Source organism: Monopterus albus, unplaced genomic scaffold, assembly GCF_001952655.1.
Source record: "Monopterus albus unplaced genomic scaffold, M_albus_1.0 scaffold31.1, whole genome shotgun sequence".
Taxonomy (NCBI): Eukaryota; Metazoa; Chordata; class Actinopteri; order Synbranchiformes; family Synbranchidae; genus Monopterus; species Monopterus albus.
Window position 1 is genome coordinate 4,148,681 of NW_018127911.1, and position 27,898 is coordinate 4,176,578.

At 39.3% G+C, this 27,898-nt stretch overlaps 1 protein-coding gene across 2 annotated transcripts in view; it reads left to right on the plus strand.

Moving 5' to 3' along the window:
- Positions 1-27,898, plus strand: part of cdkal1 (CDK5 regulatory subunit associated protein 1-like 1) — a 235,510-nt gene that overhangs the window by 39,210 nt on the left and 168,402 nt on the right. For both annotated transcript variants that reach the window (XM_020596756.1, XM_020596757.1), the window contains exon 4: positions 8,179-8,263. In XM_020596756.1, the coding sequence (XP_020452412.1) occupies positions 8,179-8,263 (85 nt within the window). The remainder of the gene's footprint in view (positions 1-8,178; positions 8,264-27,898) is intronic.

Here is a 27,898-nt window from a genome sequence, read left to right on the forward strand (position 1 = left end):
ATAAATATAGTTCAGCACAAAATATTACTCAGCTTTTCGAGAACCTTTCCATAGAACACCAGTATTATAATCCATAGTGTCCACAACTAGATTAGATTAGTGTAATAAATAATATTTCTATAGTTATTTGGTTATGGGCTGCATCTTGCTATACAACTATAGAGTGTAGTGTATATTATTATAACAGTGTCTTTGGCCATTGATTTTAAATTTTGTCATAATACTTTATATAGTGAAACGTTCTGATTTTCTTGCCAGCTTTCCTTGTTACCTCATTGTGGTTGTGTGTCTCATATTTATTCTCAGGGCCTAGTTCATATCATAACCTAAGATGTTAGATATAACTGTGTGACAGTGGCAGTACAATCATTGAAACACATTCCTTTATTCCTTTTTAAAAACACTGGTGCTGCATGACACACTTCAGGATCCATCAATCATCTGTACATGTTTATTCTTTGCAGACACACAGGGTGCTGGGGAATATCCCCAGGTGATGGTGCTAACCGCTGCACCACTATGTTGCCTGCACTTTAAGATACTGCACTTATCACTGTTATTGTATGTGTAAGCACCCACCTGTGGAGGCAAAGACGATAGAATACAGCATTGTCCTATTTTCCGGTGTTGAAGCTCTTGATAAATGGTGTGGTGCATGCAGGCTGCTACACCTTGACTTTTTTTTGTTAGGCGATAGCACTTATTCTTTTGTGGTTTTCTGTGGTCATCATGAACAAGGAGAGCCTCAGTTGTTCAGGCTTAAAGGCAATGTCATGTATGTTACCTCTGCCTTGGCCATACACACACACACACACACACACACACACACACACACACCTGATACACTTCTTGATAAGCATGGAGTGAAGAGAGCAAACCTTTTTACAACATTTCAAAATTGCTTTGAGACACATTCACAGTGTAAAAAAGATGATTTACATCCAGATACTATATGTAGTTGCAGTTTAATTCCTGTAGATATTTTAATTGCGTTATAACCTTTTTACGTGTTGCAGTGGGGAATCGAATCTAATAAGGAAGTATGAGAGTTTTAACCATCTACTTTTAGAGAAGCAGACAAATACACAAACTGTCTCACTTGTGTATGAAAAGCTGCTGTTTGTCTGTTTACAGTAAACAACTGAGTTGAATTTCCAGTTTACTGTTTTCATTTGTGAATTGGCACATCTGCATACAGTGGATAAGTGGAAGTGCGGGGAAATTACCTTATTCCCATTCTGCCTGTTATTGTTTGTGTGAGTCTCTGCTTTCTGACCCTGCAGCTGAGCCTCATCTCTGATTCTCTGTGGGGTGCTGCACGCACCTGTGGGGAACTCAACAGACACAGTGTGCCAATGTAGTGGAATGCATGGTGTTTTTTGTGTTTTTGAAAAAAGTCTATACATATATAATTTCAAAATGGAGCACACAAACCCAACATGGACTAAAACATGTTGACCACAAATTGTAAGGTTTTGTATTATAATTAGGAAACCAGTGTCTTGTTTCAGATCAGTGGGGTTCTTTCTGTTTACAGTTCCTTTTCTTCCAGTCCTCCCTCTTTAGCCACCCCTATTCACTGTTTGCCACTTGTATATCTCCACTCTGTTTTTCTCTTCCTTCCTCTTTTCATGTCTTGTTTTGACATTGGGGCTCTGTTACCTTTTACTCATTTTAGCTGAGCTGTTGGTCATCCTTAAACCTCATTTGCATCTTGACTATCACCTGCCTCCACTTCACACTCACTCTCTTTTTATTCCTCTCTCAGGGTGATCCTCTTCCATGCTTCTCTGTGCTCTTTATTCCTTTAATCCTTTCTGTTTTTATTATTTTATAATATAATACAGACTAGCAGGCATATTTATTCTTTATTCAGATCCCCATTAGCTGTCACCAGGGTAACAGATACTCTTCCTGGGGTCCATGCACAACAAAACATAATGTATAAAACAACATTTAACACATGTACAAAAACATGTTCACATCAGTAAAATCAACTTAAAAACTATACATACAACACATCCAGTTACATTCCATCAAAGCCATTCAAGTCAGTCAGTTAATGTTATGATTATTTTTTTATGTTTTTCCATTAGTGTTTTTAAAACCTGCCTTGCTTCCATGATCACAGATGGCAACTTATTCCACACTGTGGTAGCTCTGTACATTACAGATCTGTGCATGCCATCTGTTCTAGGTTTTTCTTTAAATAGCTAACCACTAGTAGTCTGCCTGGTATTGAGATAAAGTTGATCTCTTGCATAATTTAATTGTGAGTACAAACAGTTTGGTTGTTTACTGTAGCATATATTACTAAAGAAACTCAATAGATTGCATGCCAACATATCATTTACTCAGAGCCATGAGCGACTGACATGCATTTTCTCTACTCCTCATTCTCTTTTGTCCATCTTTCCATCCATACTTGTACATGCACCTGCTTCCATAACCCTTTCTCCTCATTTCCTTAGGGAGTAGTGCGATTGAAATGTGTTATGCATGACCTTGTGAATATGTGTACACAAACACACACACACACTGACCTCGGTTGCTGTGTTTTCAATATCCTAGCCTCTCCTGTATGATTTGGTTGCAGGGTGAATATCACACTAACACAAACTCGCACAGAAGCACACACAGGAATAACCGCATGGATTAGATTTAGTCATTTGGTTCAGTCAGTGCAGTGGGGGTGTTTTAAAAGAATGGGATATGGCACACCTACATACACACATGGTATACCTCTGTACACATACAAATAAAACACAGGCAGATGGTATTTCCCTTTTGTGTGCAGTGAGGTCAACTGTTTGAGACTAGTGGAATTCCTTATATTTGTTACTGGAGAAACTCATAAATGCACAGTGGGGAAAAAAAACAATTTATTTGGGGGTCAGCTGTTGTGGTCAACTGGAATATATTTTTGATATTGGATAAAATCGAAAGTAGGCTTTTCATCTGTGGCCTGCACACTGACTGAAAAAGTCTCATTATTACACATGTCAGTGTGTGCATGTGAGGGGAATATAAATAAGTACACAGAATTTGAAGTCATGCTGTTTTTTTTTTATTATTTTATTTTACTAATAGAAATCCATGCAACACCCACGCAGATATTTACCTTCGCGCGCACACACACACACACACACACACACACACACACACACACCACACACACATATAAAGCAGGGTGCTTGTCTCGCCCTCTGTGCCTTTTCTTCATCAGATAAAAGAATAAGTCATAAGTTTTTGCCCACATTCTGTTTTGACAACTTGCCATGTAATTGCCTGATGGCCATGATATGAAAAAAATAACCAAATCACACCCCTGCCATTGGCTGTGCTTCCATACATATGCAAATGTTATGCAAACTTGACTCTTTATAGATTTACAAATATAAGCATTTCTTTGTGTCGTAGGAATTTATTGGAACTTGATGCTGAGTCACTGAAGTTTACCCTAGGCTGCTTTCCCACACTGATGTAGAGATCAACAGAAAAACACATATGCTGGGAGCCATCAGTTATTATTCAGAAGGTAGTCCGCTCCAGACTCTCAACATATAGTGCTCTGTTTTCCTGTAGGTGCACTTTAACCACAGTTTTTATTCAGTTTTCCTTGTGCACAGTATATCGTTTTGCATTTCTGCTTGTTTGATCATGTTCCTGGCATCAATTGAATGCGTTTGCTTAAGACTGTGTTTATGATAATTGCGTGTACGGGTGCAATGAATAATTGAAGTAGCTGATGACCAAATTTGTCAGTAATACACAATTAAATGTGCCAAAGAATGGAAGACCATTAATATGGAAGCTCATAATTTAGGTTAAATGATGTTTACCCAATATTTGGCCCCAAAGAGGTGTCAGGCTGTTCCATCATAAAGCTTCAGTGCCCCACAATAAGCAACTATATTATCACCAACACCAGTGCAAGTTCTTTGTGGGTGTAAGAGTGAATGCAGGTTTACTGGTTCATCGGGTGGCACCTTCTCACTAACTGGTGTTTTGTTGAATTGGGCCCACAACACCAAGAAGGCTCAACAGTGTGCCCAGCATTCCAGACCAACCTCTTCTTTGCCTGCACCCACATACCCGACACACCCTTCATCTACTCGGGGCAATTCAGGCTGACTGTTACCAAACAATCACTAACACTAGCAAACATTTCAACTGCTGTTGTAGCCACCAGACATTTCAAACAGTTCACCAGATAACTAGCCAGACTTCTGCTTTCTTTTATACTGCATCAGAAACACCTCTGTCTTAGTATTTATTCCAACAAACCAGTCAGGCTCTCAAGTTAGCCAGCTCATGCTAACACCAGGAAGTAGGTCTCAAGCCTGCTACATGTATGAAATGATAGCCAAGGCAGTGTATTTTTGAGCCATGGATGATAGCATATACTTTATGTCTTGATATGTTTCAAATTAGATGAAGTTCACTCAGCAGAGGCAGCAGTCACCAAGAATGTGACAGCCACTGTCACTGCTCTCCATAAGCTTGTGGTATTATTCCTTTAACTGATTTTCATGGAGGAATAAGAATGTCTCCAGGCAGTAAATTGTGGTGGCAACTGTGAAGATGAATGATTTCTCATGTCATTTCTGGACCATCAATGTCAGTCTTTCCTGCTCTGCATCTAATTTACCTCAGCATACAGTTTTTCAACCTCACATACACAGTTATGTCAGAGCAGAGGCTACATCTCATTTAAAATGTGACCTTATGAGTTTATATTGAGCTGCAAGCTACTGGTACTAAATCAGGTCCATGTAAAGATTCTTGCAGCTTTCTGCATTTTCCACAGGCTCCCAGTCCGACTGAGTTGAGTTCTTTTGCAGGAGGCAGGGTGATGCACCTTCATTTATACTTGGTCAAGCCTTTGCAACAGCTTTAGTTTGCTTTTCTTTTCTTTTTTTGCTTTTAAATGCAGGAAACAGATGTGGCAGACAGGGCTTAATATTCCCTGTTATTATAAATTTTATTTAAGTCTAATTTTAGTTTGTGCTCTTTAAAATTAGATTACTTGTCTTATTTTAATCAGTCTGTGTACATGTAAATACTTTCAATATATACTGTATTGAAACGTGGTAAACACTCTGCAGTCTAGACAGCAAGTATTTGGACAGTTACACATCTTTGGTTACTGAGGTTCTGTACTTTAGTATGTTCAATTTGAAATAGAATAATGTATTGAAGTGCCAAGTGTCAGCTCTAATTTGAGTAGTATTTTTTTTTCTAGTTTTCCTGAGATCATCTGTTTATTTTAAAATGAAGCCAACTGTTGATTTTGGAAAAAGCAACTACCTTTGATATCTCTTTTTTTAAAGCCTCATTTTATGTTCTGACAACTCCATCTCATCTCTTAATCAGCACTGAGCCACTTGTGACCTCTTTTGTTCCTGAACTAATGTCGCAGCTGCCCAACAAACATTTTAGTAGCTTAGCATCCAATTATTTTTGAACCTTTGCAACTGGGCCACAATGTGTTAAAAGGTTTCTGTCTTCCACACATTTCTGTCTATACTGATCTAAACTTACTAAAACTAAAGCTGAGACTTGGCACCTTTATGTAGTATCCAGTATTTTAGTTTAAAGTGAGTGTGCTGAAGCACAGAGCCTTAAGATCAAAACTGTAACAGATACTGTAACCGACCAAACTGCAGCCTGCTATCACTTAGATTTCCTGTTCTCGTCAGACTTTCGCTTAGGCTTACTAAAGCAAACACACTCAGCTCCCTTGGGTGTCAGATTTCTCCCACTGTGTTTAATCCCACTGTTGTAGCACACAATCCTCCAGAGATGGCCTTGCATCACAGCTATAGCTCTGGGGTTCAGACTGTAGTACTGCAGTACATTACCCTAAACCTAATCAAGGGATTTATGAACTATTTCTGTCCTATAGTTCAAGAAATGACAAGAACTGGGATTATAAGAAATAATTAGTTGGTTTTCCCATACAAACATACTAAAACAAGGTAAAAAAAAACAAAAAAACAAATTGCCATCTGTGCCTTGTTCTGCATTTCCCCATGAGATTACACATCTAAAAGCCTTTTATAACTGGGAAGCATCTGCTTCCACGGATAATTTCCAAGCCTGGTGGGGGCCTTGACCCTCAGTTCACTGGCAGCAGCAGTGGCACTGAACGAGAGAGCATGTGGCTGCCACAAATGTGAAACTGGCACAGATCCTCTCATTTTTGACTGTGTCATGTTTTTGCCACTGGACAGGGATAGACCATTTTACTTGCTGCAGTGCATATCTGCTGAGACCAGTGTTGGATCAAGAACAGCTGTTGCTCTTGTCACGTCCTGAACTGAAAGGGCCTTAGGGGATTAAACTACAATTGATGTTTGGACAGAATCCATGGCTGCCTTGTTCCAGGGATGGAAAAACAGGGATTTTAAAATCATGTGAACAAGAGCTATTTGTATAACTTGTGTCATGGGCAAGCTCAGCAAAGGGTTATGGGAGTAATACTGAATATAGTACTGAAATTGTTGATTGATTTTATGAATTATAGTTTGGCTTTTAATTAATTGCTTTTGTTTAATGTCATATTGCACATATTTGCGCTTTAAAAAACACAGGGATTATTATGTTACTACTTGGTAACTTCATAATAACAATTTACAGACTGTATGAATCAATGAAAAAGTGGTGGACTAATATATGGGCCTAAATAACAGTCAGTGCTGAGCCAATTCAATATATGTGAGTTGGTTCATTTGAGGTTTAACCTACTCCAGAAGGTGTTGAGTAAAAAGAAGCTTTAAAATTATAGCATCTAAGCTTTGCAACCCCAGCCTGTTTTTGCATTGCTGTTTGCTGTAGTTTTCCCTTTTGTGCAGCTTTTATTTGTGCTCTGCTAAGTTGTGGTCACTCTGTATACGGCTGTTTTGCAGATGTTTGTGCTGTATTTGTGTTGTGTGTGAGTGTGTTAAATTGATGGAGAACTTGTTATTGTTGGTCTGTAAAGCCTCCTTTGGGACAAAGAGGAGACAGCAACCACACAGCTGAGACCAGTTCCCCCTAGTCCTGTGTTTGTGTATGTGTGTGTGTGTGTTGGTTGCCCAGACAACTAAAGGTAGGCATAATGGGCACACTTTGCCAGCTGAACTTGATCCTTCTCTCTCTCACTCACACACACACACACACACACACACACACACACACAATATTGAAGGCTTTTTGCATTTTAGAGATTGAGGATTACTCAGTAGCCTATGTTTTTGCCTCTGTTTTTGTTTTTGCCCAGATAAACAAGCCCAACTGATGACCAGTGTAACTCATGTTGTCTTAGTATTTTTATTAGACATGCTGCTGTTCTTCTTTTTTATGAGAGCATCGAGTCTGGCTTACTGTCTGATGCACTCGGTTAACACATCTCAAGGCCCAAACTGCTGTTTCTATATTTAAGTAAGGTAGTTTTCTATTAACACCATCAATGGGTGGTTGAAAGCCCTAAAAGATTGAAACATATAACATCAGTGCCTTAAAATGCAAGCACTACTGCACTAGATATTTCTTTGGCTCATGTCAAAAGTACATCCAATATATTGACTGTTCAGTGAGGATATGAACAGATGAATGAATCGATTTGATTTGATTTGTGATTCATTGTGAATAATTTGATGAATGGTGTTGTGTCTTTATAGTTGCCCTTGGACCAGAAACAGTGTATGTGTGTGTGTGTGTGTGTGTGTGTGTGTGTGTGTGTGTGTTCTTGATATCAGCGTTTTGGATCAGCACAAGCTAACACATGTGCACATGGTATTAAATCAGTTTGATGAGATGTGAGCATGCAGACCTTAAACTCATAAACCCTTAAAAAATGTAAAGAACTTAAAAGACTATTCTGTGTGAAGATGACACCCAACTTTGAACTGAATTGACAATTTAGATACTGGCTAAAGCCTTTTATGACCCATGGGATCATCTGAGTGTGGCTGTTTGAGGATGTGTTCGCCTGTTACATGTTTCAGACACCAAGGAGCTGTGCCAGAGACCAATTTAGTATTTCAGCTTTTTTTGGATGCCCTCTGCTTTGTTAAATACTATTTTAGACTATTTGTTTTGCGATTGCGCTTATTGGTTAGTTTCAAGTTTTTTTTCTCTTAATACAGTCATTTTTGTGATTATGTTTGCTAAAAAGTGTCTCTCTTTCTATAGATGACCCATCAGAAGCAGACCTGTGGTTGCTCAACAGCTGCACTGTAAAGAGCCCTGCAGAGGACCACTTCAGAAACTCAATCAAGTACTGAAAAACTCTACATACACACTTGCCCATCAATTTAGTTTTATTTTTTTTGTAGCCAGTAAAAATGACTTGTAGGTTTTTCATGAGAATTTGATAAAAAAACAAAAAACATTTGATTAAAACAATTACATAATATACTGTCCAGGACTTCCTGGAAGAAGAAACCTTGTATCTTGTCAAATGAAGGATAGCAGTGGTAGACCAAATCAGTCAGTAGTAGTTTGGTTGGTGACTGAAATAAGAACATAAGAATATTAAAAAAAACAAGTAAACAAAAACAAATAAATCTGTGTGTGGCTCAGCAGGTAGAGCGGGTCGTTTCCTAACCGGAGGATTAGCGGTTCGATTCCCGGCTTGTCCAGTCAACATGTCGAGGTGTCCTTGAGCAAGACACTGAACCCCCAGTTGCTCCCGGTGATGTCACCGGTGTGCGACTGGGTGAATGGCCGAATAATGTGAAAGCACTTTGAGTGTGCTGTAAAAGCATAGACAGGCGTTATACAAGTATAAGACCATTTACCAAAATAGGAGACAAATGGTGTGACGTGACTTAGAATGTGGAAGGGCTTTGGTGGTTTCAAAACTCGGTGTGCACACAAACATATCCAGTGTAGTCCAGAAAGTAATTATAGAGCTTTTTAACATTTAAGCTCTTTTCAGTTGGGTTTTGCTGTACAAAACGCATTTTCACATTGATGAGTGTGTCTGCATCTTTTCAGCTTGTTGCCCCATGTCAGTTTCCACCTAGTCACTGTTTCACTGATCTTTCACTGCACACACATTGACAGAGAAACAGACACATTTGCATAAACACTGAGAAATTAAGCTAGAAACTGTTTAGCATTTTGATTAATTTTCCTCCACCAGGGGCACATACACCTGGCAGGCATGTGCTTTTGTGGTACTGTAGTGAGAACGAACAAGCAAAAAATCACCAGATGATTCTGAAATCAGGATTTTGTTATTGAGGACAGCTTTAAGGCCTCACTTCAGTGACCATTATGTGAACAGTTAATATATTGTTCGTAAAGAGAGAACATTTTAAACTCTCCTAAAATCTGGTATCATCTCCACTGTCTTCCATGTGTTGAGCTCCAGGTTGTTATGACCACACCACAGGGCCAGCTGTTCAACCTGTCTGTAGGCCGACTCGTCACCATCTTGAATGAGGCCGATGACTGTCCTGATGAATGTTGGTTGTTCCTGACACTTTTGATCTTTCTTTTTTTTCCAGTTTACAGTTTTAGAGTCAAAAGGATTAGCAGATTAGTTGATACTGAATTATATCTTGATTATAACTTTAGGTTTTGGACTGTTGGTGCTCAAAACAAGCAATTTAAGTATGCTACCTTCAGCTCTGGGAAATGGTGAAGGTGTGGCAATATGTTTTCACTTTTTTTTTTTTTTACTTCATGGTCAAAATGATTAAGTCATTGAAACAGTTAATCGGCAATGAAAATAATTGTTAGCAACAATGAATGTGGAGAAGACTGCACATTGCTTTGGCTGCTTTGTGCTATGCATTCACTACCAAGGCCACAACTCTAAAGAGTTGTGTACATTCGGACACCTTAAAAAGGCCCCTGTCTCAATGATGTCATTGCTCCAGCAGGATAAGAATCTGACATGTTTGAATGGACACATTGCAGTGTTTTTTTTTAGTGGATTGGCTCTCATACTGTAGAGGAGTTGCATTTTAGGCTAAATGCAGAGAAGAGCGATTTATCATCTGTCACACTTTACATTTAGGACGTCTGAATTGTCACAATGTAGTAACTCGTTATAAGCCAATGTTACAGTTTCAAGGGTGAACAATTTCACTTGGCCAACTTGTTCAGTGCAATCTTCCTGTCTTTCTGCTTCAGCCGTCTCTTCATGCTCGCTTTTTCTTTCACTCTTTCTGTCATGCCAATTTTTATGCAAAAAATTTTTCAATTCAAATGCACTAAATAATAACATACTTCAAGACTTGGAAAATATCTTCCTTGTTGATGCCTAAGTTTTTCTTTGACTGGAAATCACCCAGCTGTAATGCTAATGCAATTAATGCTCTATTCACTGGGAAGGATACGCACACGAGGAATGTGAAAGTTGTTTTTTTTTTTTTTTGCTTTTTATCATTTGCTTCTTGTATGTCAGAGACAGAAATGAGGGGGTACGGGACCATAGAGAATCCAAATGACCACTTAAGTTCTTTTTTCATGGCTTTGTTTTTTTCTTTGACTTCACTTCATGTGATCGACAGAGAGGAAGCTGTGAAAAGAGGAGGGCAGGCACACAGGCGGCCTTGTGCTCAGTCACACACTGCCTGTTATGCTTGCACCTCCTGGTACCACAAGCACCCACACGTCTAATTTCACAAACTGGGGCATCATGTCTGGTGGTCTAAAAAATGTCTTTAAATGTATTCAGTTAAAAAAAACATGTAGATGTAGATAAGTTATACGTAGGTCCCTTGTTTGAGTATTGGTATTGAGTATGGCATTTTATGCTTTAATTGTCATATTTTATTTAAAATTTATATTAGTTGTGTGATTGTAACTGTTTACCTGTTTACACTTAGTCATGGCTCAAAGTTAATGTTAAGGAGTCTGGCCAGGCCACCCTCTGTGCTGGGAGGGAGCATCATCTCCTTTTAAATATCCATCCAAAATGATCATTTGTGTCTATACCTATGAGCCTGACCAGTAGATGTGTGTGGGGGAATTCAGGCGGTGTTTTGCTTTTTTTTAGCTTGCAGAATTAACTCAGCTCCTGTGTATTTTAAAAACATTTTGTAGACCACATTCTCATCCTGTCTACTACTGTCACTACTGTGGGTGTGTGTACATTAGTATGTAAAACAAATGATCTCCCATGGCTGTGGCATGCGGGGCATTATTTATGAACAACACACACAAACACAACCCACAAGGCAGTGGTCACAGAAATAACAATCAGCGCCCTGTTAAATGAGTTGAGGGGTTTAAAATGGAAGCACAGGAGCTTTCAGCAGTCTCATATCATGGTCGTGAGAGAGAGACAGTGAAAAGATGGCTTATTACTTCTGGAGATCGGGGGCTTAGTTGGCATCCATACCATTTGTGAGGGATAAGGAATTGTGGATGTGTGTGCATGGCTTTCTTTGGTTTTGTGTTGTGTTTTTTTTTTTTTTTTTTTTTTTTTTTTTTTAAAAAGATGCCACCGCTTTCTGAAACATCATTTTACTCACCCACTGGGGTGCTGGTGCCAGGCAGCTGCAGTCCCCTCTCCTGGCACATCAGCTGCATCTCTGTGAACACTGACAAAGCACCATCATAGTCACCTGCAAAACATGAGAGATCTCAGCTCCAACTACAGAAAAAGTCAAAGCATATATAGGCAAAAAGAACATGCACCAGCAACATAATCAGATGAGAATACACAGACCAAACTTACGGGTGATAATTTTACACGTGGCCATTTCTCCCATTGACAGCAGCGCTTCAATCGGCATCTGCGTTTGCAGTTCTGCAGCCCTCTGAAAATGAACAATAGCCTCTCCTGGTCTGTTAATCTCCTGTTGAAGTCAGAGCAGGAGCTGAGATCAATATCTCAGATGAAATATATAAACTTCAGGCAAAATCAAGTGAATCCATCTTATAGGACAGCTTGAAGCTCTGATGCAAAGCTTTACCTTGAGTGCATTGCCAACTTCTAGACACAGGCTGGCTGCCATCATAGGCTGGTTCATTTCAATGTACACCTGCAATTGCATACACGACAAATAATACAAATATGCACTGAATGTAGTACTACTTTTACTTTCCAGATATTTTAGAGTGTAAGTGTTGCTTCAAGCACTAAAATGAGAAACCACAAGTACCTTGATGGCAAAGCTGTAGCAATTGAGTGCAGCCTGAAGGTGTTCATCAAAGCCTGGGGCCTGCAGGGCCCTGGTCTCCTTCTCAGATGAGAGAAAAAGGCAAAAACATTTAGTTTTAGTCTGTTCAATACATTTTTATCCTGCTCGGCCCGCGACCTAAAGTGTGCTTTGAGTTTTGGCCCTGTGTGATGGAGTTTGACACCCCTGTCTGAACAGGACTGAATGGGTAGGTGGATTTTTCTGTTCCCAGTTTAACAGGATCAGTCTTTGTGCTAGTAACATTACAAAAGAAATCAAATTTCTCTGTTTAACTTGTTCATCAGGTTCGGGCTAGGGGAAGACCCAAATGCAGACACGCGCTGATGTTTGGTGTCTAACATTGTTAGCTTAGCAGAGGTAATGTTAACCCCACAAATAGCCAGCACTGGATCTGGTGCAATTGGTTTTTGTAAGACTTTGGATACTGGTTGGAAGATTTTAACCCAGTAGCCCATGACACTTGGACAGTTCCAAAACATATGAGCCAGTGAGGCTGGTGTCTGTCCATGCAGGTCACAGGTTGGATTAACTAAAGGGAATATCTTGGAGTTTTTAAACTGCATTAGTCCATGTCTGACTCTGACAAATATTGAAAATGTGCTCCTTCCCACTGTTCTTTTGTTATCTCTGTTCCTAGATCCACCTGCAATGCCTCTCTTAGATGGTTGTGCCCAACCTTTTGAGAAAAGCCTTCATTGTAAGGACATTTTGGCATTGAAAATTTTGGCATTTTGGCCTGGCTTTGATTCAGGGTTGTGTCAGGAAGGGCATCTGGCATAAAACACGTGCCAAATGTCAGTGTGACGATTTGCTGTGGCAACCCCTGACGGGAAAAAGCCAAAAGTGACATTCAGTCATTCATTCAGGGTAAGTGGCTAGTGAATGCATTATGTCATTGAGGTTCCTCACTTCTATAGAAAGACGAGTGCATGTGTATGGAGTGTTATCCTGTGAGAGAACGCTAGCAGATATGGAGTGTACGTATGTATTCAGATTCTTTGTTGAAATACCACCCAGCCATATTGATTGGTCCTGAGGCTGAAAACACAGTGTTCTGAGCTGTTGTATGTGTGCATGTGTGTGCTGATTCGCTTTATGTGAGCGCACAAGTTTTTCATTGGTTCAGAATAAATCTATATTTAGTTTGCTCAGCGACACTCCGGCCAGATTCAAAATTAGTTTTGTGCGAATGTTGTCTATAATTATTTAGACAATGGCAAAGGCTACTAATTTCTTTACTTAATAATTCCTGTCTGCTTCTTCTCTAAACTGCCCTCTGCGTTTTGAGTCAATGCTGCCTCACAGTGTATCATTTGGATCATGCAGTGGTGAGATGACGTATGGGAGATGGGGCTCCTTCCAGCTTCTTTTATAGATTGATGGCATACAGGGCTCCTACTTCTTGAACTCACTCAGTAGCAAAACTGCTAATAGAACAGCTTCTGAATGCTAGGAACTCAATTAATGTGGATACTTTGTGTACATTGCTTTGAAATGCTGGCATCAATAGCAAAATTCAGTGTCAGAGACCCCTGAAATCAATGAATGCAGCATGCATTTAAGGAGCAGTTGCTCAACAGCATGTAATGAGACTACTCTGTATTTGTGAGCATGTTTATGTGTGTTGGTTTTCTTCACTTGACTGAGTGTAGTAATGTGGATCATCAAGGGAATGTATGCTGGATAAATCAGAACCCAACCTGGAGTTCTGTAATTTTATTCTCAATATATTTACATTCATTTCAAGATAATTTAAATATTTATGGGCTAACAATAAGAATGAACAATCTTTAATGTTAATTGAAAATGGGCACATAACACACAGAATGAGCTCTTGGAAGTAGTCCACAGTTTAAGTGCTGCACCTATACTGTGTATTTATGACGGCTGCATAGGCTGATTGGTGAATATGTATTAAGGCCCCTGGTTACAATGCAGACTACTGTTGGCTCAGTGAGCACCCAGTGATGATAAATAAATGTAAATACTGTACATACAGTATTAGGTGTGTGTATCTCCCCCCTCACACAATTTTATGCATATACAGCATCAATACATAGTTCATGACTGGATGCAAAAATATTTGCAACAGTACGACACAGTGCAGTTCAGAGCTGAGTTTTTTTTTACCTTCTATTTGACAAATCACATAAATAAGACTAGTCAATTAAAAAGAGCTGGTGTTTCCTCAAAGCAGCTTTGTATTTCACGTAGCAAAAACCAAATACATAAAACATATGTCTACTCTTTTCAGCAACAGCAGCAACAGTTGCTTGACACTATGACACAGTGGGATGCATTTGTTCACTGAAATGCTGCAGACGGTAACAGTGTGTCTTTAGTTCACTATAGCCCTGAGATTCAGCTGCAGGAAATATAATTTGTTAAAAATACCACTCGACTAGATGGAATTCTCAGCTAAGGTCCCCCAACTGTATGCTCTTAGAGGAGATACAGATGGTGAATATACATTATAGTCCATGGCAGCATTTTTTGATAAGGTCATGTTTGGCAAATAAAATCATTAGAGTGAAAATCCACCTTGGAACAACATTTACTTGTGTTATTCCACAGACCTAATTGTTCAATCTGTGTTTGAAAGTACTAACAACCCTTTCTGAAACCTAGCGTTAGAGAGAAGAGGCTGCAATCTGTCAGATGAAAAATCCTTCAAATGACAAAACCTTAGCCACACTATTAATAATGGATCAGAGGCTGACCCCAGAAAGCCATGCACACTGCTCATCCCCACAAGCACATAAATACATATTAGCCTAGTCTGTTCTTCCAAGAATCAGTAAAGTCTGACAATGCTCTGTGGTCAAGTGAATTGTTTGCCTTTTATGGTTCTTATAATGTGTGGAGCTGTTTATCATGGCCTTCCAGCATGTTGTTTTAAAAGAACCGACACAGTGAAAGTGACTGACATTAATGCCAGAAATGTTTCCTTTTCAACAGGACATGCCAGCGAGGTATGAACAATTTGCAATTGGCAGTGACCTTTAGAGTTATTTACTAAAGGCAGTTGTTTTATGCCTGTGTTCACCCAGCCCAACAGACGCACATAGACATGGATTTGTAGCTAGCTAGACACACACACACACACAGATAAACACACACCGAGCTTGATGCTTGGGGCTGGTTTTGGTTGAACCCAGAGATTGGCATTTAATCTGTCAGTTCTTCAGGGCATTAGCCTACATTTTGGGGGTATACACAGACACAAAAATAGTTATGGAGAGGGAGAGACAGACTGACAGACAAATATGGGATAGAAGGCATAGACAGAAAGAGGAGTGATGGACAATCTAGCTGAGTTCAGGCTTCCTGATGTGTTAGGCTCAGTGAGCCCAGAGCTGTATGAAAACCACACCAAGACCAGTGCTGGACTACACATGACCTTGCTTCATCTGCATAGTTAGACTGTACTCTACATTTCTGTGCCCCACTGCTAAATATGGTGTTTTGTCTTATAAAGTAATGTGGGAGGGGACGGTCACTTGGGTTTTTTAAATTTTATTTTATTGCTTCCTGTACTGTTCTGCTTTTCTTTGGCTAAATATAAACAAATTTGTTGTTTTCATTCATTTTACATCCCAGCATTTTCACACAGCTTCACAACAAATCCAATGCCAATCTCCATAATGAGTACTTTAAGAGTATTTTTACATTGTGGTACAGCTGCGTTTACTTCAGTAATCATTTCAAGTAGCCCATTTCTTCCACTGCTGATTTGTGTGTATGTGTTTTGTTGTAAAGGAGAGGGGGGAGAGAACAAAGCAGAGCACCCGGTTGTGTTGTGGTTAACCTTACGTCTGCAGCAGTGGAGAGCAGCATCTATGCTGCAGCGTTACTACCAGAGAAAAACCTGGTAGGAACCTGGTGGTGAAGAAACTTTTCTTTGTCCCACCAGATTGGCTGAAGTGCTGCAGGGTGTGTTGCTGAGCTGCTCTGGTTTGTTAATATGTTTGCTGCTCCGCTACACTAAAGTCAGTTAGTTGGTGATGGGCTATGAAGTATTCACATAGTCCTCCACACTTGCCTTTCAAAGCTCATTATCACGTCATCAACGCACAATTAATTTCTTTTTCAGAAGACGACTAATATTACAACCATAGATGTACAACACAACTCTTGTGTGCACGCTGTCCGCTCTCTGTGTGCTATACTGGCTTTGCGGTTGAGTTCTGCCTTTATCGTTCTGTCAACATTATTACAAAAATTGATTTTATTATTTGTGAATCGATTTAGAATCGTGGAAGGTATGAATTGCGATTCTAATGTGAATTGATTTTTTTTTTCCTTCCACCCCAAATAATTCACCTTCCTGCACTGCTGAAAGTTCTCTGGCACTGTGTTAGATCCTATTTATCCAAGGTAGCTCCATCTTAGATCTAATTCACATTAACATGAACCTTTTAACAGGGCTTCTATAATAAGCAGGTCAGCATTAGCATTCCAGTCCAATCAAACCTATCTCTGTAAAATCATTTGTCTGCTGTCAGGCTAGATTTTGTTACTTTTCTTTCTGCGTAACTCCTAAGCCATTCAACCTCAACCACACAGTGTGAGGAATGCTAAAAGGAGGAATGCTCTAAGATTGTTTATCAGAAAAGGTGAAAGGCAAAGCAGGCATCAGAAGGGTTGAATGTAATGTGATGAGAGGATAATAAATCCCTGTTCTAATAGACTAGACTTTTTATCAGCTTCCATTGGCTTTAAAAGACTGGGTAATATGTCCTGACATTTCCACAGCCAGTGACAAGTATTTTATACAGCTCTAGTAGTGGAATCTTATGTCTGAGCTTGTTATGCTGTTATCTGGCTACCACTTAGAGCATTAATATGGACATTGCATATAACAGCAGTAGTACAGAGCAGTTTTTGTCCTGTCTGGACAAGTTATTAGAACATTAATTAAATCTTAAAATACTCATCAGAAGTATTTACAGTAAGTGAACATAACATTACAACTCAGTTGAAGTGGGCACACATGCAAACAGGACTTTTATTGCCTTTAGCTGGGCTTGCAGGGTGCTAGTGGTGGAAATAATTAGAGGACCAGCAGATTTCTGGACCAGAACAGGATCTGTAGTTGTGATTATTTCAGACACGTTTTGAATTCGAGCCAGTGTCTGAGCATCTCTAGGCTTCTTCGGTTCATATATTTAGTCGTGCATTAAATTTTATACGGCATACGTATGAAGTATGTATTTTGTTATTCACGTGTGTGTGTGTGTGTTACTGAATTGTCCTCACAAACAGTCTCATCTGTTCTTCAAGGTGAGTTTCAGTGTGTGGCTCAGCACACTGTAGGGCTCTGGTATCCAAGCCTGAGTATATGTGTGTGTATATGTTCTTGTGTGTGCGCACCCGTTTGTATGTGCCTAAAATGTAGGCCTTTTCACAGTAGGGGACTAAGGGTCTGAGCCAACAACCTTTCCTGACATCCAGTCAGATCTGGTTAAATGTACCTTTCTTCTTCCTTGTTCTGTTTCTTTATGTTTTCTGTTTCTTTATGTGTGTCACTATTGTTGGCTTTTTCCCACAGATAAAACTATACCTACCTATAAGTACAGTTGAAAAATAAATGTAATATGTTTAGGAGGTGGAGAGGGAGGTTCTCACATACAGATTCAAAGTTGATAGTTGTATCCCTATGTGCTAACGTACCTTAAGTTTACATATGGCTCTAGCTGACTCTAAAATGAGCCTAATCCTGCATAATGTTTATGTACTGTAGCGTATGTGAGTTTTTGCTGCCTTTTTTTGTCTGATTTAAAACTATGCACAGCAAAGCATGTTAAGCTTACTCTCCACGCTGAGGAAAGCTTTAGCCCGGCTGAAGATAAACGGGAATTTTTCAGTGCCCTTATTTTGCCGTGTTACTCTAGGGATGTATGTGCATGAGTGATCCCTTCAATAAACGGCTGCATAGTCACAGCCTGTCACATTATTGCTGTCCTTATAAGGTCTTCCTTAACAGCAATCACAAACAGCTCCCGCCTTTTATACGTACAGACAGCTGGATTCTTAAGGCACCCCGCTGGGCTCCAGCCTTGTTGCTGATCCCTGATTGTGGATTTAAGTTTTAAGAGGTCAAGTTAATATTGGATTGAAGATAAAAGGACCTTTCACCCTGGTGTGTTGAAAGTAACTGGGTTTCCATATCACAAGTAAAATTCAGAATTTTGTAAAGGAACTGAATTTGTGTCTGGCTGGGGGACTTGAAAGAACTTCTTATCCGTATTGAAGAAACTGGTGATGAGAAAAAAATGCCAAACCTGATTTATTGTGTTGTACCAATGCAAACAAAAGAAATAAACGTGAGAATAATAAAGAATTTGGGATTGCAACCATTTTCTGGGAGAAGTGATGCGTCATCTGACAGAAAGGCAGGGGTGCCATTATTTTTAGCCATGACTGTAGGCGAGGGCTTTAAACAAAAAGAAACAGTAAAAGTGGGTGTGATGGGCTTTAAATTTGAATTGCAGTTTTTATTGTTAATGAGCAAATATTAATGGTATATATTAAATAAAATGCTCACCAGTTTGTAGAAATGAAGGCATGTTAAATGTCTGTAATCAGTGGGATTAGTTATGTCATTTATTTGTCAGTGATTCCTTAGACTGTCAAGAGGAGCATTCAGTGAAAAACCTATGTAAAAGAAGTGAAAATTGTGGTTGTTAGGACAAGTTAGAGATCATTGTTTAGACAAATTCAACAGCCTCCCCACTCTGGGTGTGATGTCACCACTATAGCTGCTGAATGTTTCTTTTCGTAGAGACCAGTGTGCAGTGTTTTTCATCATTTTCAGCCATTTTAACAAAAGTTCAAACAAAACTGAATGTATTGAAAAGGATGAATGAAATTTAGAAGTTTAACTAACAACCTCATCAGTGTTTTCACTGAAGGTGTGATGCTGCTGTACTCCCGGTTGTCCTTCCCTCCAAATATAAAAAAAAAAATCAAGGCCACACACACAGAGACACACACAATGTGCTTATGAAGTGATCTTGTTAAATTTGACACCCTGTGTTTTGTGCACCCTGAGCATGAAACAAATTTGATGTCAAAGTTCCGACCTTGATGCCTTGGCAACACTGTTCTGAAATTTTGTGGCAATGAGGCACATTAAATTGAATTTACAGTTAAAGAGATAACGTGAGATAGATGAAGACAAATTACAGTGGAGGAGAGGACGGAAGAAGTGAGAAAAGAGCTAAAAAGATGGATGAAGTGTGAGGGTAACTGAGAGTGAGGTTATTTTGCTCACAATTAATGAAAGTAGAGGACCCACTAGAGTCATTTCTATTCCATTTTAATTGAGTTTAGTTATTTTGAGCAAGTAACATAGTCCTCAACTGGGAGTAGTTAAAGAGGTAGTGAAGGAGCTAGAGGGGAGAGAGAGGTGGATGTTGATCTGTGATCAGGTGCTCTGGCTATCTCCTGCAGGTAATTTTTCTCCCAGCAGGTGATGGCAGGCTTTCACAAGGTCACACCATTACCTCTCTCTGTCTGTCATCCTCTCCGTCACTTATCTTCTCCCCACTTTTGCACTCACACACTTGGGTGCCTCTAGTTTTCTCCAATCTTTCACCTTAATTTTTCTACCTCTGGCCATGTCATTTCTCTCACTGTTTTGTCTTTGGTTTCACAGTTCAGGGCCCTGGGCCAGAGAGATATTGGTGTATGTATGGTAGTGTCAACCTGTCTCCTCTGGAAAGCTGTGCTCTGAGAGTGTACGAGCCCGTCTCCATGTCTCACGTCTGGGTTGTGTCTAGAAATGATTATCAGGATCACATTTGTGCCCAAAATTAAAATGCCCACCCAACATTTTATTAAAGTATTACAAGCAAACAGATAAAAACAATTAGCATTTACAGTCTGAAGAACATTTTATAACTGTAACTTTAGTGTGTTTCACAGTTGTCTTAAAATTGGAAGTTGTATTTTTGAGGCAAAAACAGAATCTGCACTGCCACTGTGCTGTCACTTTGTAAAAGCACAAGGCTGTCATGTTGTTGGTGTAATGGCCACGTGTAATTTTAAAGCAGTATTTACAGGCTTTATGTAACCTTTATATTAATCTGATTAAGAAGAGGATTTCATTAGCACATTATTATAATTTGTATTGCAACACAAAGAGAGAGAGAGAAGGAAATGAGGGAGTAAGGCTCAAGTCAAGGCCAAACTGAATGGAGATCTGAGGTTTTGTTACTTAAAAGGCATGCTATTAATAACACAGAGTCATAGTAGAAAAGAAGTCATAAAATACCACCAAATTGACTGCCAATATTTACTGTACATCTCATTTTGTTAGAAACAGATGACGATTGTTGTACAGGGCAGCTCTAATCTATATGAATATGGTTTGATGGCTGCACATTTGGGCAGTTTTGAAAAAGTACAGGCAACCTGAAGTTGGATTAATCAATGACTGACAAATTATATTAATAATATAGAAATAATAGCAATAATGGCAGAGATTTGGATAATTGCTTAATCATGTAACCAGTTTATGTTATGGTAGCCCCCCTCACCAGGAGGGTGAGGGAGGACTGAGGTTGGACTCAAGTGTGCAGACCCAGGTGCTAGGGGGAAAAACATGACGGCAGCAGGTAAAGAAAGAGAACACAAAGTATCAAAAGAACATAACATGGGAAAGTACGGTACTTGGATATGTATGATATGTAGTGTAGTGTAAATGAGCGTAGCTCGTAGGTAGTGTGGTCGAGTCGAGCCAAAACGCACAGTGTCTGTCAGCGTAGCATTCTACCAACATGTACAGTCCGCGTTACTCTGTTAATGTTCCAGCAAAACTTGAGCGTCTGTCAGCGGTATAAATAAGGAGGAGAAGGTAATCATCGGGATGTACCCCAGCTGTGTGCATCGACAAACCAGTCGCTAATTACTGGAATCCAACACAGCTGAGGTGCAGAGCCCACAGGATAGAGAGAGCAGAGGAGAGAAAGACGGAGGAGAGACAGCGGCCGCCGAGCGGCCCTGACAGTTTATTCAAGCAAAAATGCAATAGAGTGAATTTTCTGGTTTCAGAAAGGTGAGAGTTTGCTGTTTCTCCCTGTTTTTTGTAAATCTCTCCGAGTAGTGTATCCATGGGACATAGCTGAGCATTTAAAGACGTTGCCTTTGAATGGCAGAATTGGTCAATTTTTTTAAAATGTTTTTTATTTTAACATTTCATAGACACTTAATCAATTACTTGAGCATTGTCAACAGATCAATTCATTTAATCTCATCTTTCAGTAAATACAAAGGGCTTTGTGTGAGCCAAATATTTGATGAGCAAATTCAACATTTAGTTATGTCTGTATTGTAGAATGCTTTGGTTTGGGTCGGGGTGGTTTGACATTGCTACTGAATGAAAGGAAATGTTGGTGTGAGAGGTAGCTGATATATGACAGATGGCATACTGAGAGCACTGCACTGACCCCCAGTTCATCTATAGTAACGAACACACATACAGTACACACCCAACACCTGCTGCTCCGCCCCTTTCTTCCTGTGTCTCTCTTTCAGTCAAACTCCCCTGGTTACATGAAAGACAAGAATAGTAAAGCTACAGTCTCCCACTGTAGCTCTGTTTTCACAGTTGGGCTACTTGTATATGTTTTTTTTTTTATGTGTGTGTTTGGATTACTTTGACTTTTTCTTCAAAATAATGGAGGTCATGATGCATGCTGAGTCAGTGTGTGTGTGTGTGTGTGTGTGTGAGTAAGAGGGTGAGAAAGCCCGAGAGACTTGCTGGCTCAGGCGACAGGTGTCTGTGTTTGTGTGTGACAGCCAGCATACCAGCTGCCGTGTTCCTATCAAGGATCTTTAGTTACACACACAGGGATTTGACATTGAACCAAACCTTGTGACACTGAAACATGATCATCCCGGATCTGTTCACCAACCGACAAATACAACAAACTACAAAAATGCACATTCATCATATACTCAAGTACATAAGAAACAATAATAATCTTCTATAAAAATAATACCATAATAGCACAGTGATTATTATTATGACATCCTGCTTACTTTTGGAATGTGATTGAGTAAATTATACAACTGGAGGCTGCATCCAGAAATTAACATAAGATTTTCTCTGTAAACAAACATGGCACTGCCACCACTGAACATGATGTATCTAATACTGCCGTTTTTACCAATTTTAGGAGCACATAATACACAGTCAGCAATTTAAAATTGTAATTAAAAAAGATGCACTCTCTGTGGCATTGTCTTCTTCTCTGCTGCACAGAACAGTGGCCTCTCTGCTGGACACGTACTACTGATGGTGAAGGAGCTGCCTGGTCTCAGTCTCCAAGACCACATGAATTCAACAGGTTTTCATACAGAGAGGTCATTAGACTCTACCGTTAGCTACATAAAATAAGCATTTATTTTCTTCTCGTTCACAACAGTCAGTACGAGCACCGTGTGGGTTCAGTGGGTGAACAGGTGTCAGGAGAGTAGGATGTATTTCTGCAAGTCTGTGTTCTACTTGTTCAACAGGTGCTTGATAAATTACTCGTACTCGCTACCTTACTGGCAGATTTTCTTGTGAGTACTGGGTTTTGTCATCATCACTATACAACATTGTCTTGTGTGTGTGAGAGAGCACAAAAAAAATGCTTGATATGCAGTGCCTCCAGAACATATTCAGACATATTCAGACCCCTCTTCTTTTTCAGTAGCCAATATGTGTAGCATAACATGTTGATCATCATAGTTTATTTAACATAATTTAATCATAGTTACTAATGCCTTTTAAGTAGTTTACCATGTTGGTTGTGGAGAGCATCAACATATTGCTTAGTAGAATAGAATTATAACAAGCATATATTTCTGTAGAACTCAATCTTAGGGCCATGACACACCAGGCCGGGGGTCGGCCGTTGGTGAGCATCTGTCAGGGCTCCTCTCACTGGAGTGTGCCACACTGTAGGTACTAATCGGACCTTGTTGGCAGCTTTCAGCTGATTCTTCATGTTTAGTCGGCGTCTTGTCGGTGAGAAAGAGCACTCTGGTTGGTTGTTCAGCTTAGTGAATCCATGCAAGAGAAGAGAAATGTTTGAGAAAGCCCCTTCAGCCAGTCACTATAGTGTCCATGATTTTACATATTAGTACACTCTCTCCTTTTGCTTCCATGACCTCTTTTCTTCTTCCACAAGGGCAGAGAATGGCAGTGCCATTTGCGACTTTTTATCAGACATATTCTCCATTAGAATCAGATATAAACAGCTGTTTTGTTGAACAACAGTTGAATTGTGTATGCTTGTATCTCCACATTCTAGTTCTTCTTCGTTCCTTCTCTGGATGGCGAATACAGATACTGTACTATACTATAGGGATTTATTTCTCATGCAGGTGCAGAACATACTGGCTGTTCACTGTAGCTTATGCTCTGTGTTCAAGCGCCTTTTTTATTAATCCAACTGAGCCAGACAAAGGCAACGGGAGGCAGTGCAGCAGTTGGCCTTCATTGATGCTAGTTCCTTCACGTGGGCTCGGTGTGGCTCTGCCCTTAAAGTATATTATTATTAGTAGTATTATTATTGGCTATTATATATCGACTCACCCAATCGACCCGCATGTGCCTTAGCATCTTGAACTTCACTTAGAAGGGGTTGATACAAATTCTACATAATTGGCAGGTGACTGAGAAATATTTGCTAAGAAGCTGTTTCATTGAGCAGCATTTGAAGTGACACAAGCCCAGGGCTTAATGACTAGATATATACTGCAAAGAATGATGGATGCAGGGAAATGTACACAGCAAGCAACCTCTCTGGGCATGGGGTCGGTGGGTTTGTGCCTTTGTTTACCTGGGGCAGTCCTTAACCTCTGATGTGCTGTAAACAAACTGATAGCTGGATATGGATGGAAGGAATATTGCTGTAGGGAATTAGGTCATTTTGGCTTAGAGGCTGCTGTACAGTCCCTGGTTGCATGAATAATATTGTGGTTTAGCAGTGACTTGTGATTAAATTATTGTTTGTAGGTCTGACTTTGTGTTCCTATCAGATATAGCCTCTGCTTGCTATTTAACTGAGTGTAGGACAGTTTTATCCAGTGTTTTGCCTAATGTTCAAAGTCATTTTGAAGCTTTAGAGCTTCATGATTGCAGCTTTCATTGAATCTGACTTTGACATCTTTGAAGGCTTCACCCAAGTAGCTCCAAAATGTGTAATTAACATGAATAATAATGTGCTACCCAATGCCTTTTTTAAATTACCTTGAACAATCCAGAAGCTAAAAAGCTAAGGGAATTTTTTTTTCTACACAAAGTTGCAAGGTTATTTTACATGTTAAATAGCCTTAAAAAAAACTTCAGTTGCCTTGTGTGAAGTATTTCTTCTAAATGAGATATTAAAATGTTTCAGAATTTTCTTAAATAACTATATCCTTTTACATACTCTAAAATGCCAAGGGCCGATTTAGGTGTCACATGTATCATTAACGTGTCTTGTGGTACTCAACATTTTTTTTGTGTAGACCACAGAACCTCAATTTTTAGTGAACATAATCTTTACTAATTCAAAGTATGAAAAGGATAGAAGGAGAGAGATGTAACAAATGTGGTTCAACAAAAGAGACCGAGGCAGCTCTGTTCAGCCCCTACTAGACAAAATATTCACCATCTCTCTAACAAGCCAAATGTATTTTATAAAACACCTCCTCATTCTGTAAAGCCTTTTTCTTCCAACAGCGTCCCCCCAACACACACACACACACACACAAACACACACTTCTCCTCTATTTCCTAATGTAATGAACCTTGCCTTGAACCTTCCTTTTAATTGGTGTTGACTCAGAGGAGAAGAGTGCATGTGGAAGAAAAAAAAATCCTTTTTTGAACATTTCATAAATTGATTTTTACCAAGTAAGGGAGTGCTGCAAAGCAATTTAATCAGACAGTTTGTGCATGCTGCATCTTTGGCTTTTAAATGAATGTGATGTAGAATAAATAAGGCAGTGTGGCTAAATGAGGAGGCCTTTTAGAGGGACTGATGAGGCACCATGGAGCCACTTCAGGCTGCCCGGGGGAGAAGACATCAACCAGGGAAATTAACAGGCTGAGTAGATGCTTAGATGTAGCTCCATAATGAGACTCTCATAGTCTGCATAAATCCGATATCACACGTACTGTACATGTATTCACATATGTGCTTTGACATGCATGCCGACATATCCTAAATAGCTCACAGTGCACCAACTCCCATAAATATAGATATGTAAATTACATATCAAATACACATGCATGTAAGTATTAAGGAAGGCACCCAGACACTTTTAATGTTTATTATGGAAATATCTCAACTTTATTTTGTCTTGTGAATAAAAACCTAACAGCTGTGATAGCACAGCAGGGTTGGGTCAAAAACAGTAGTGTTGGTTGAAAATGTGAACAGAAATATTTGGCTGAAGCTAGATTTCAAATTGTCTTGTAGGTTATGCGGGAGGTACAAAACTCCTTGTAGAAGAAAACAGCAACTCTTAGGAATTTTGCTTTGTCTTTAGTCCACTGACCACACACTTTGGGCCAGCGAATTAACCACAAAAACACAGATCAGGTAAGTGTTCAGGCTGTTCAGGCAACTTGGTGCTGCCCTAAGGCTGAACTCTTACATTAAGATAGGAAGGATTTTACTTTATGCACCTACAAACCTAAGGTACCTCTGAATCTTACTAATTATTATTTATTCCCTTCTGTATCCTTCACAAAATATGAGTGAACAATCATCAAAGGTTACTAAAAGATAGTTTTAGGGTGTTTTGGGGACCGTTCTTATTACTTAAAATGGTATAATTGGTATAAATAAATGGTATAAATGCATATAAATGGTATGACTGGAAATTGAAAAAAAAGTTGATTTGCAAAAATTGCTGATGCATTTCAGGTCACTGAGCATGTGCCGTTCCACTTTTCAACACACGTTTGTAATAATTTATGACCTTGGAGCAATCATGATTGTTTATGCTTGGGCTAATTTTGTGTGGATTCATTCAACCGGGAATGTCCTTTCACCCCCCTGTCATCCTAGCCAGGATTTCCTCCCTGTATCCACTTCTGGATTAAAATAATTGCACAGAACCACACAAACAAATACACATAAACATCTCTACGCACAGGAAGAATAATGCATGTATGCCTACAGCCATGGGCTCATCTGTTTTCAGGTTGTTTTACTCAGATGCAAAAGGACTCGTGGGGTGTGGCTCTGAATGATAAATGCCTGTGTGCGCCCTGTAACCTGGCCTCCCTGAGACTAAAGCTGCCACACTAATGCACAACTGCAAATGCTCCAGGTAGAAGCATGTGTGTATATTTCTCATTTACATTAAATAGCTCAAATTCCTCATTTAAGTGCTTTGTTTGTGGCACAAACTCTACATAATTTACAACAGTAAACATAAAACTGATGTTCACTGAAACACTGAACGCTTCGTTTTATTCCTATGTTCTTACAAACTGAAATGTGTACATAGTGGACCCTGCCTTGCAACAAACGCATTGCATGCAGCACGGGTAGCTACAGTTGTTTTTGGCAGCATGTTTTAATTTTAGTTTTAGTCTAGTCTTTGTGTGAAGCTGTCATTTTAGTTTTTATTAGTTTTAGTCACATTCATACTCTTTTTTTAGTCTAGTCAAGTTTCAGTCAACTAAAAGTGTGAGCTTTTTAGTCTTATTTTAGTCAGAATGATCCATGACTATTATCATCTAGTTTTAGTCAATGAAAACTGCATTTTTGTCTCTTTTTAGTAATGCAGTTCTATTTAACCCAGTCAATATAGTATAAGTACCTAGCAGTATAAATGAAACCAATTTATTTTTTTTTTTTAGCCAAACCCATTTCAAACAAGGTTATCTTATTACATTATTGTTACCTTATAGACTCAAGAATACATCCAATACACATTTTGTGTGATTTTGTGGCCACATTTCTCCCCATCTTATTCAACAACACATTCAGTTTTCTTTTCCACTTCTATGTAATGAAAGTTTTTCCAAATGTCATTTCTTCTTTTTCCCCCAAAGACGAACCCCAGCTGGCCGGCCATCGGTCCCTTTCTCTGTCACACTTAATTTTGTTTGTTGTTGTCTTCTAAATAATGCCGCGAGTGGGGCTTTAGTGCACATCACAACACAGTCAAAGCACCCATTAACTAGCAATGATGATTTGATTGTTGACCACAGACCTGGGTTTTGCTGGTCAGTGCGTCTGCGCAGTGCGGCTTGATGCGGACCCTGAAGCGAGACACAGGAAACAGAAATACTGCAAAATAATAATAATGTGACTAAACGAGACGAAATAATGTTATAACATTTCCTTTCATCTCGTTTTGGTCAACGAAAATGAAGAGACCTTTTAGCATAGATTTTATTTTGTAAAGCACATTTAGTCTCTTTTTTTTATCAACAATATTACATTATACTTTTAATTATAGTCATCGTCACATGACCAGCATTTACGTTGCGTCTCGTCTCGTTTTCATCACGTGATAAAGGTTTGTTGACGACGATATTTAGTCATAACTTTCATTGATGAAAGCAACATTACGGGTAGCACTTCTGTTTCTTAATTTCCTACCTGCACAATTGATGTTTTCTTGACATACACATCAAGTTTCTTTTTTTTTTTTTTTTTACCAAGCAGCAGTTTGTTGACTTCGCGCCGAAAGGTGTATCCAGATGAAAATGGACTGTGTTCCATGTTGGTAGTATGAGGGCGCAC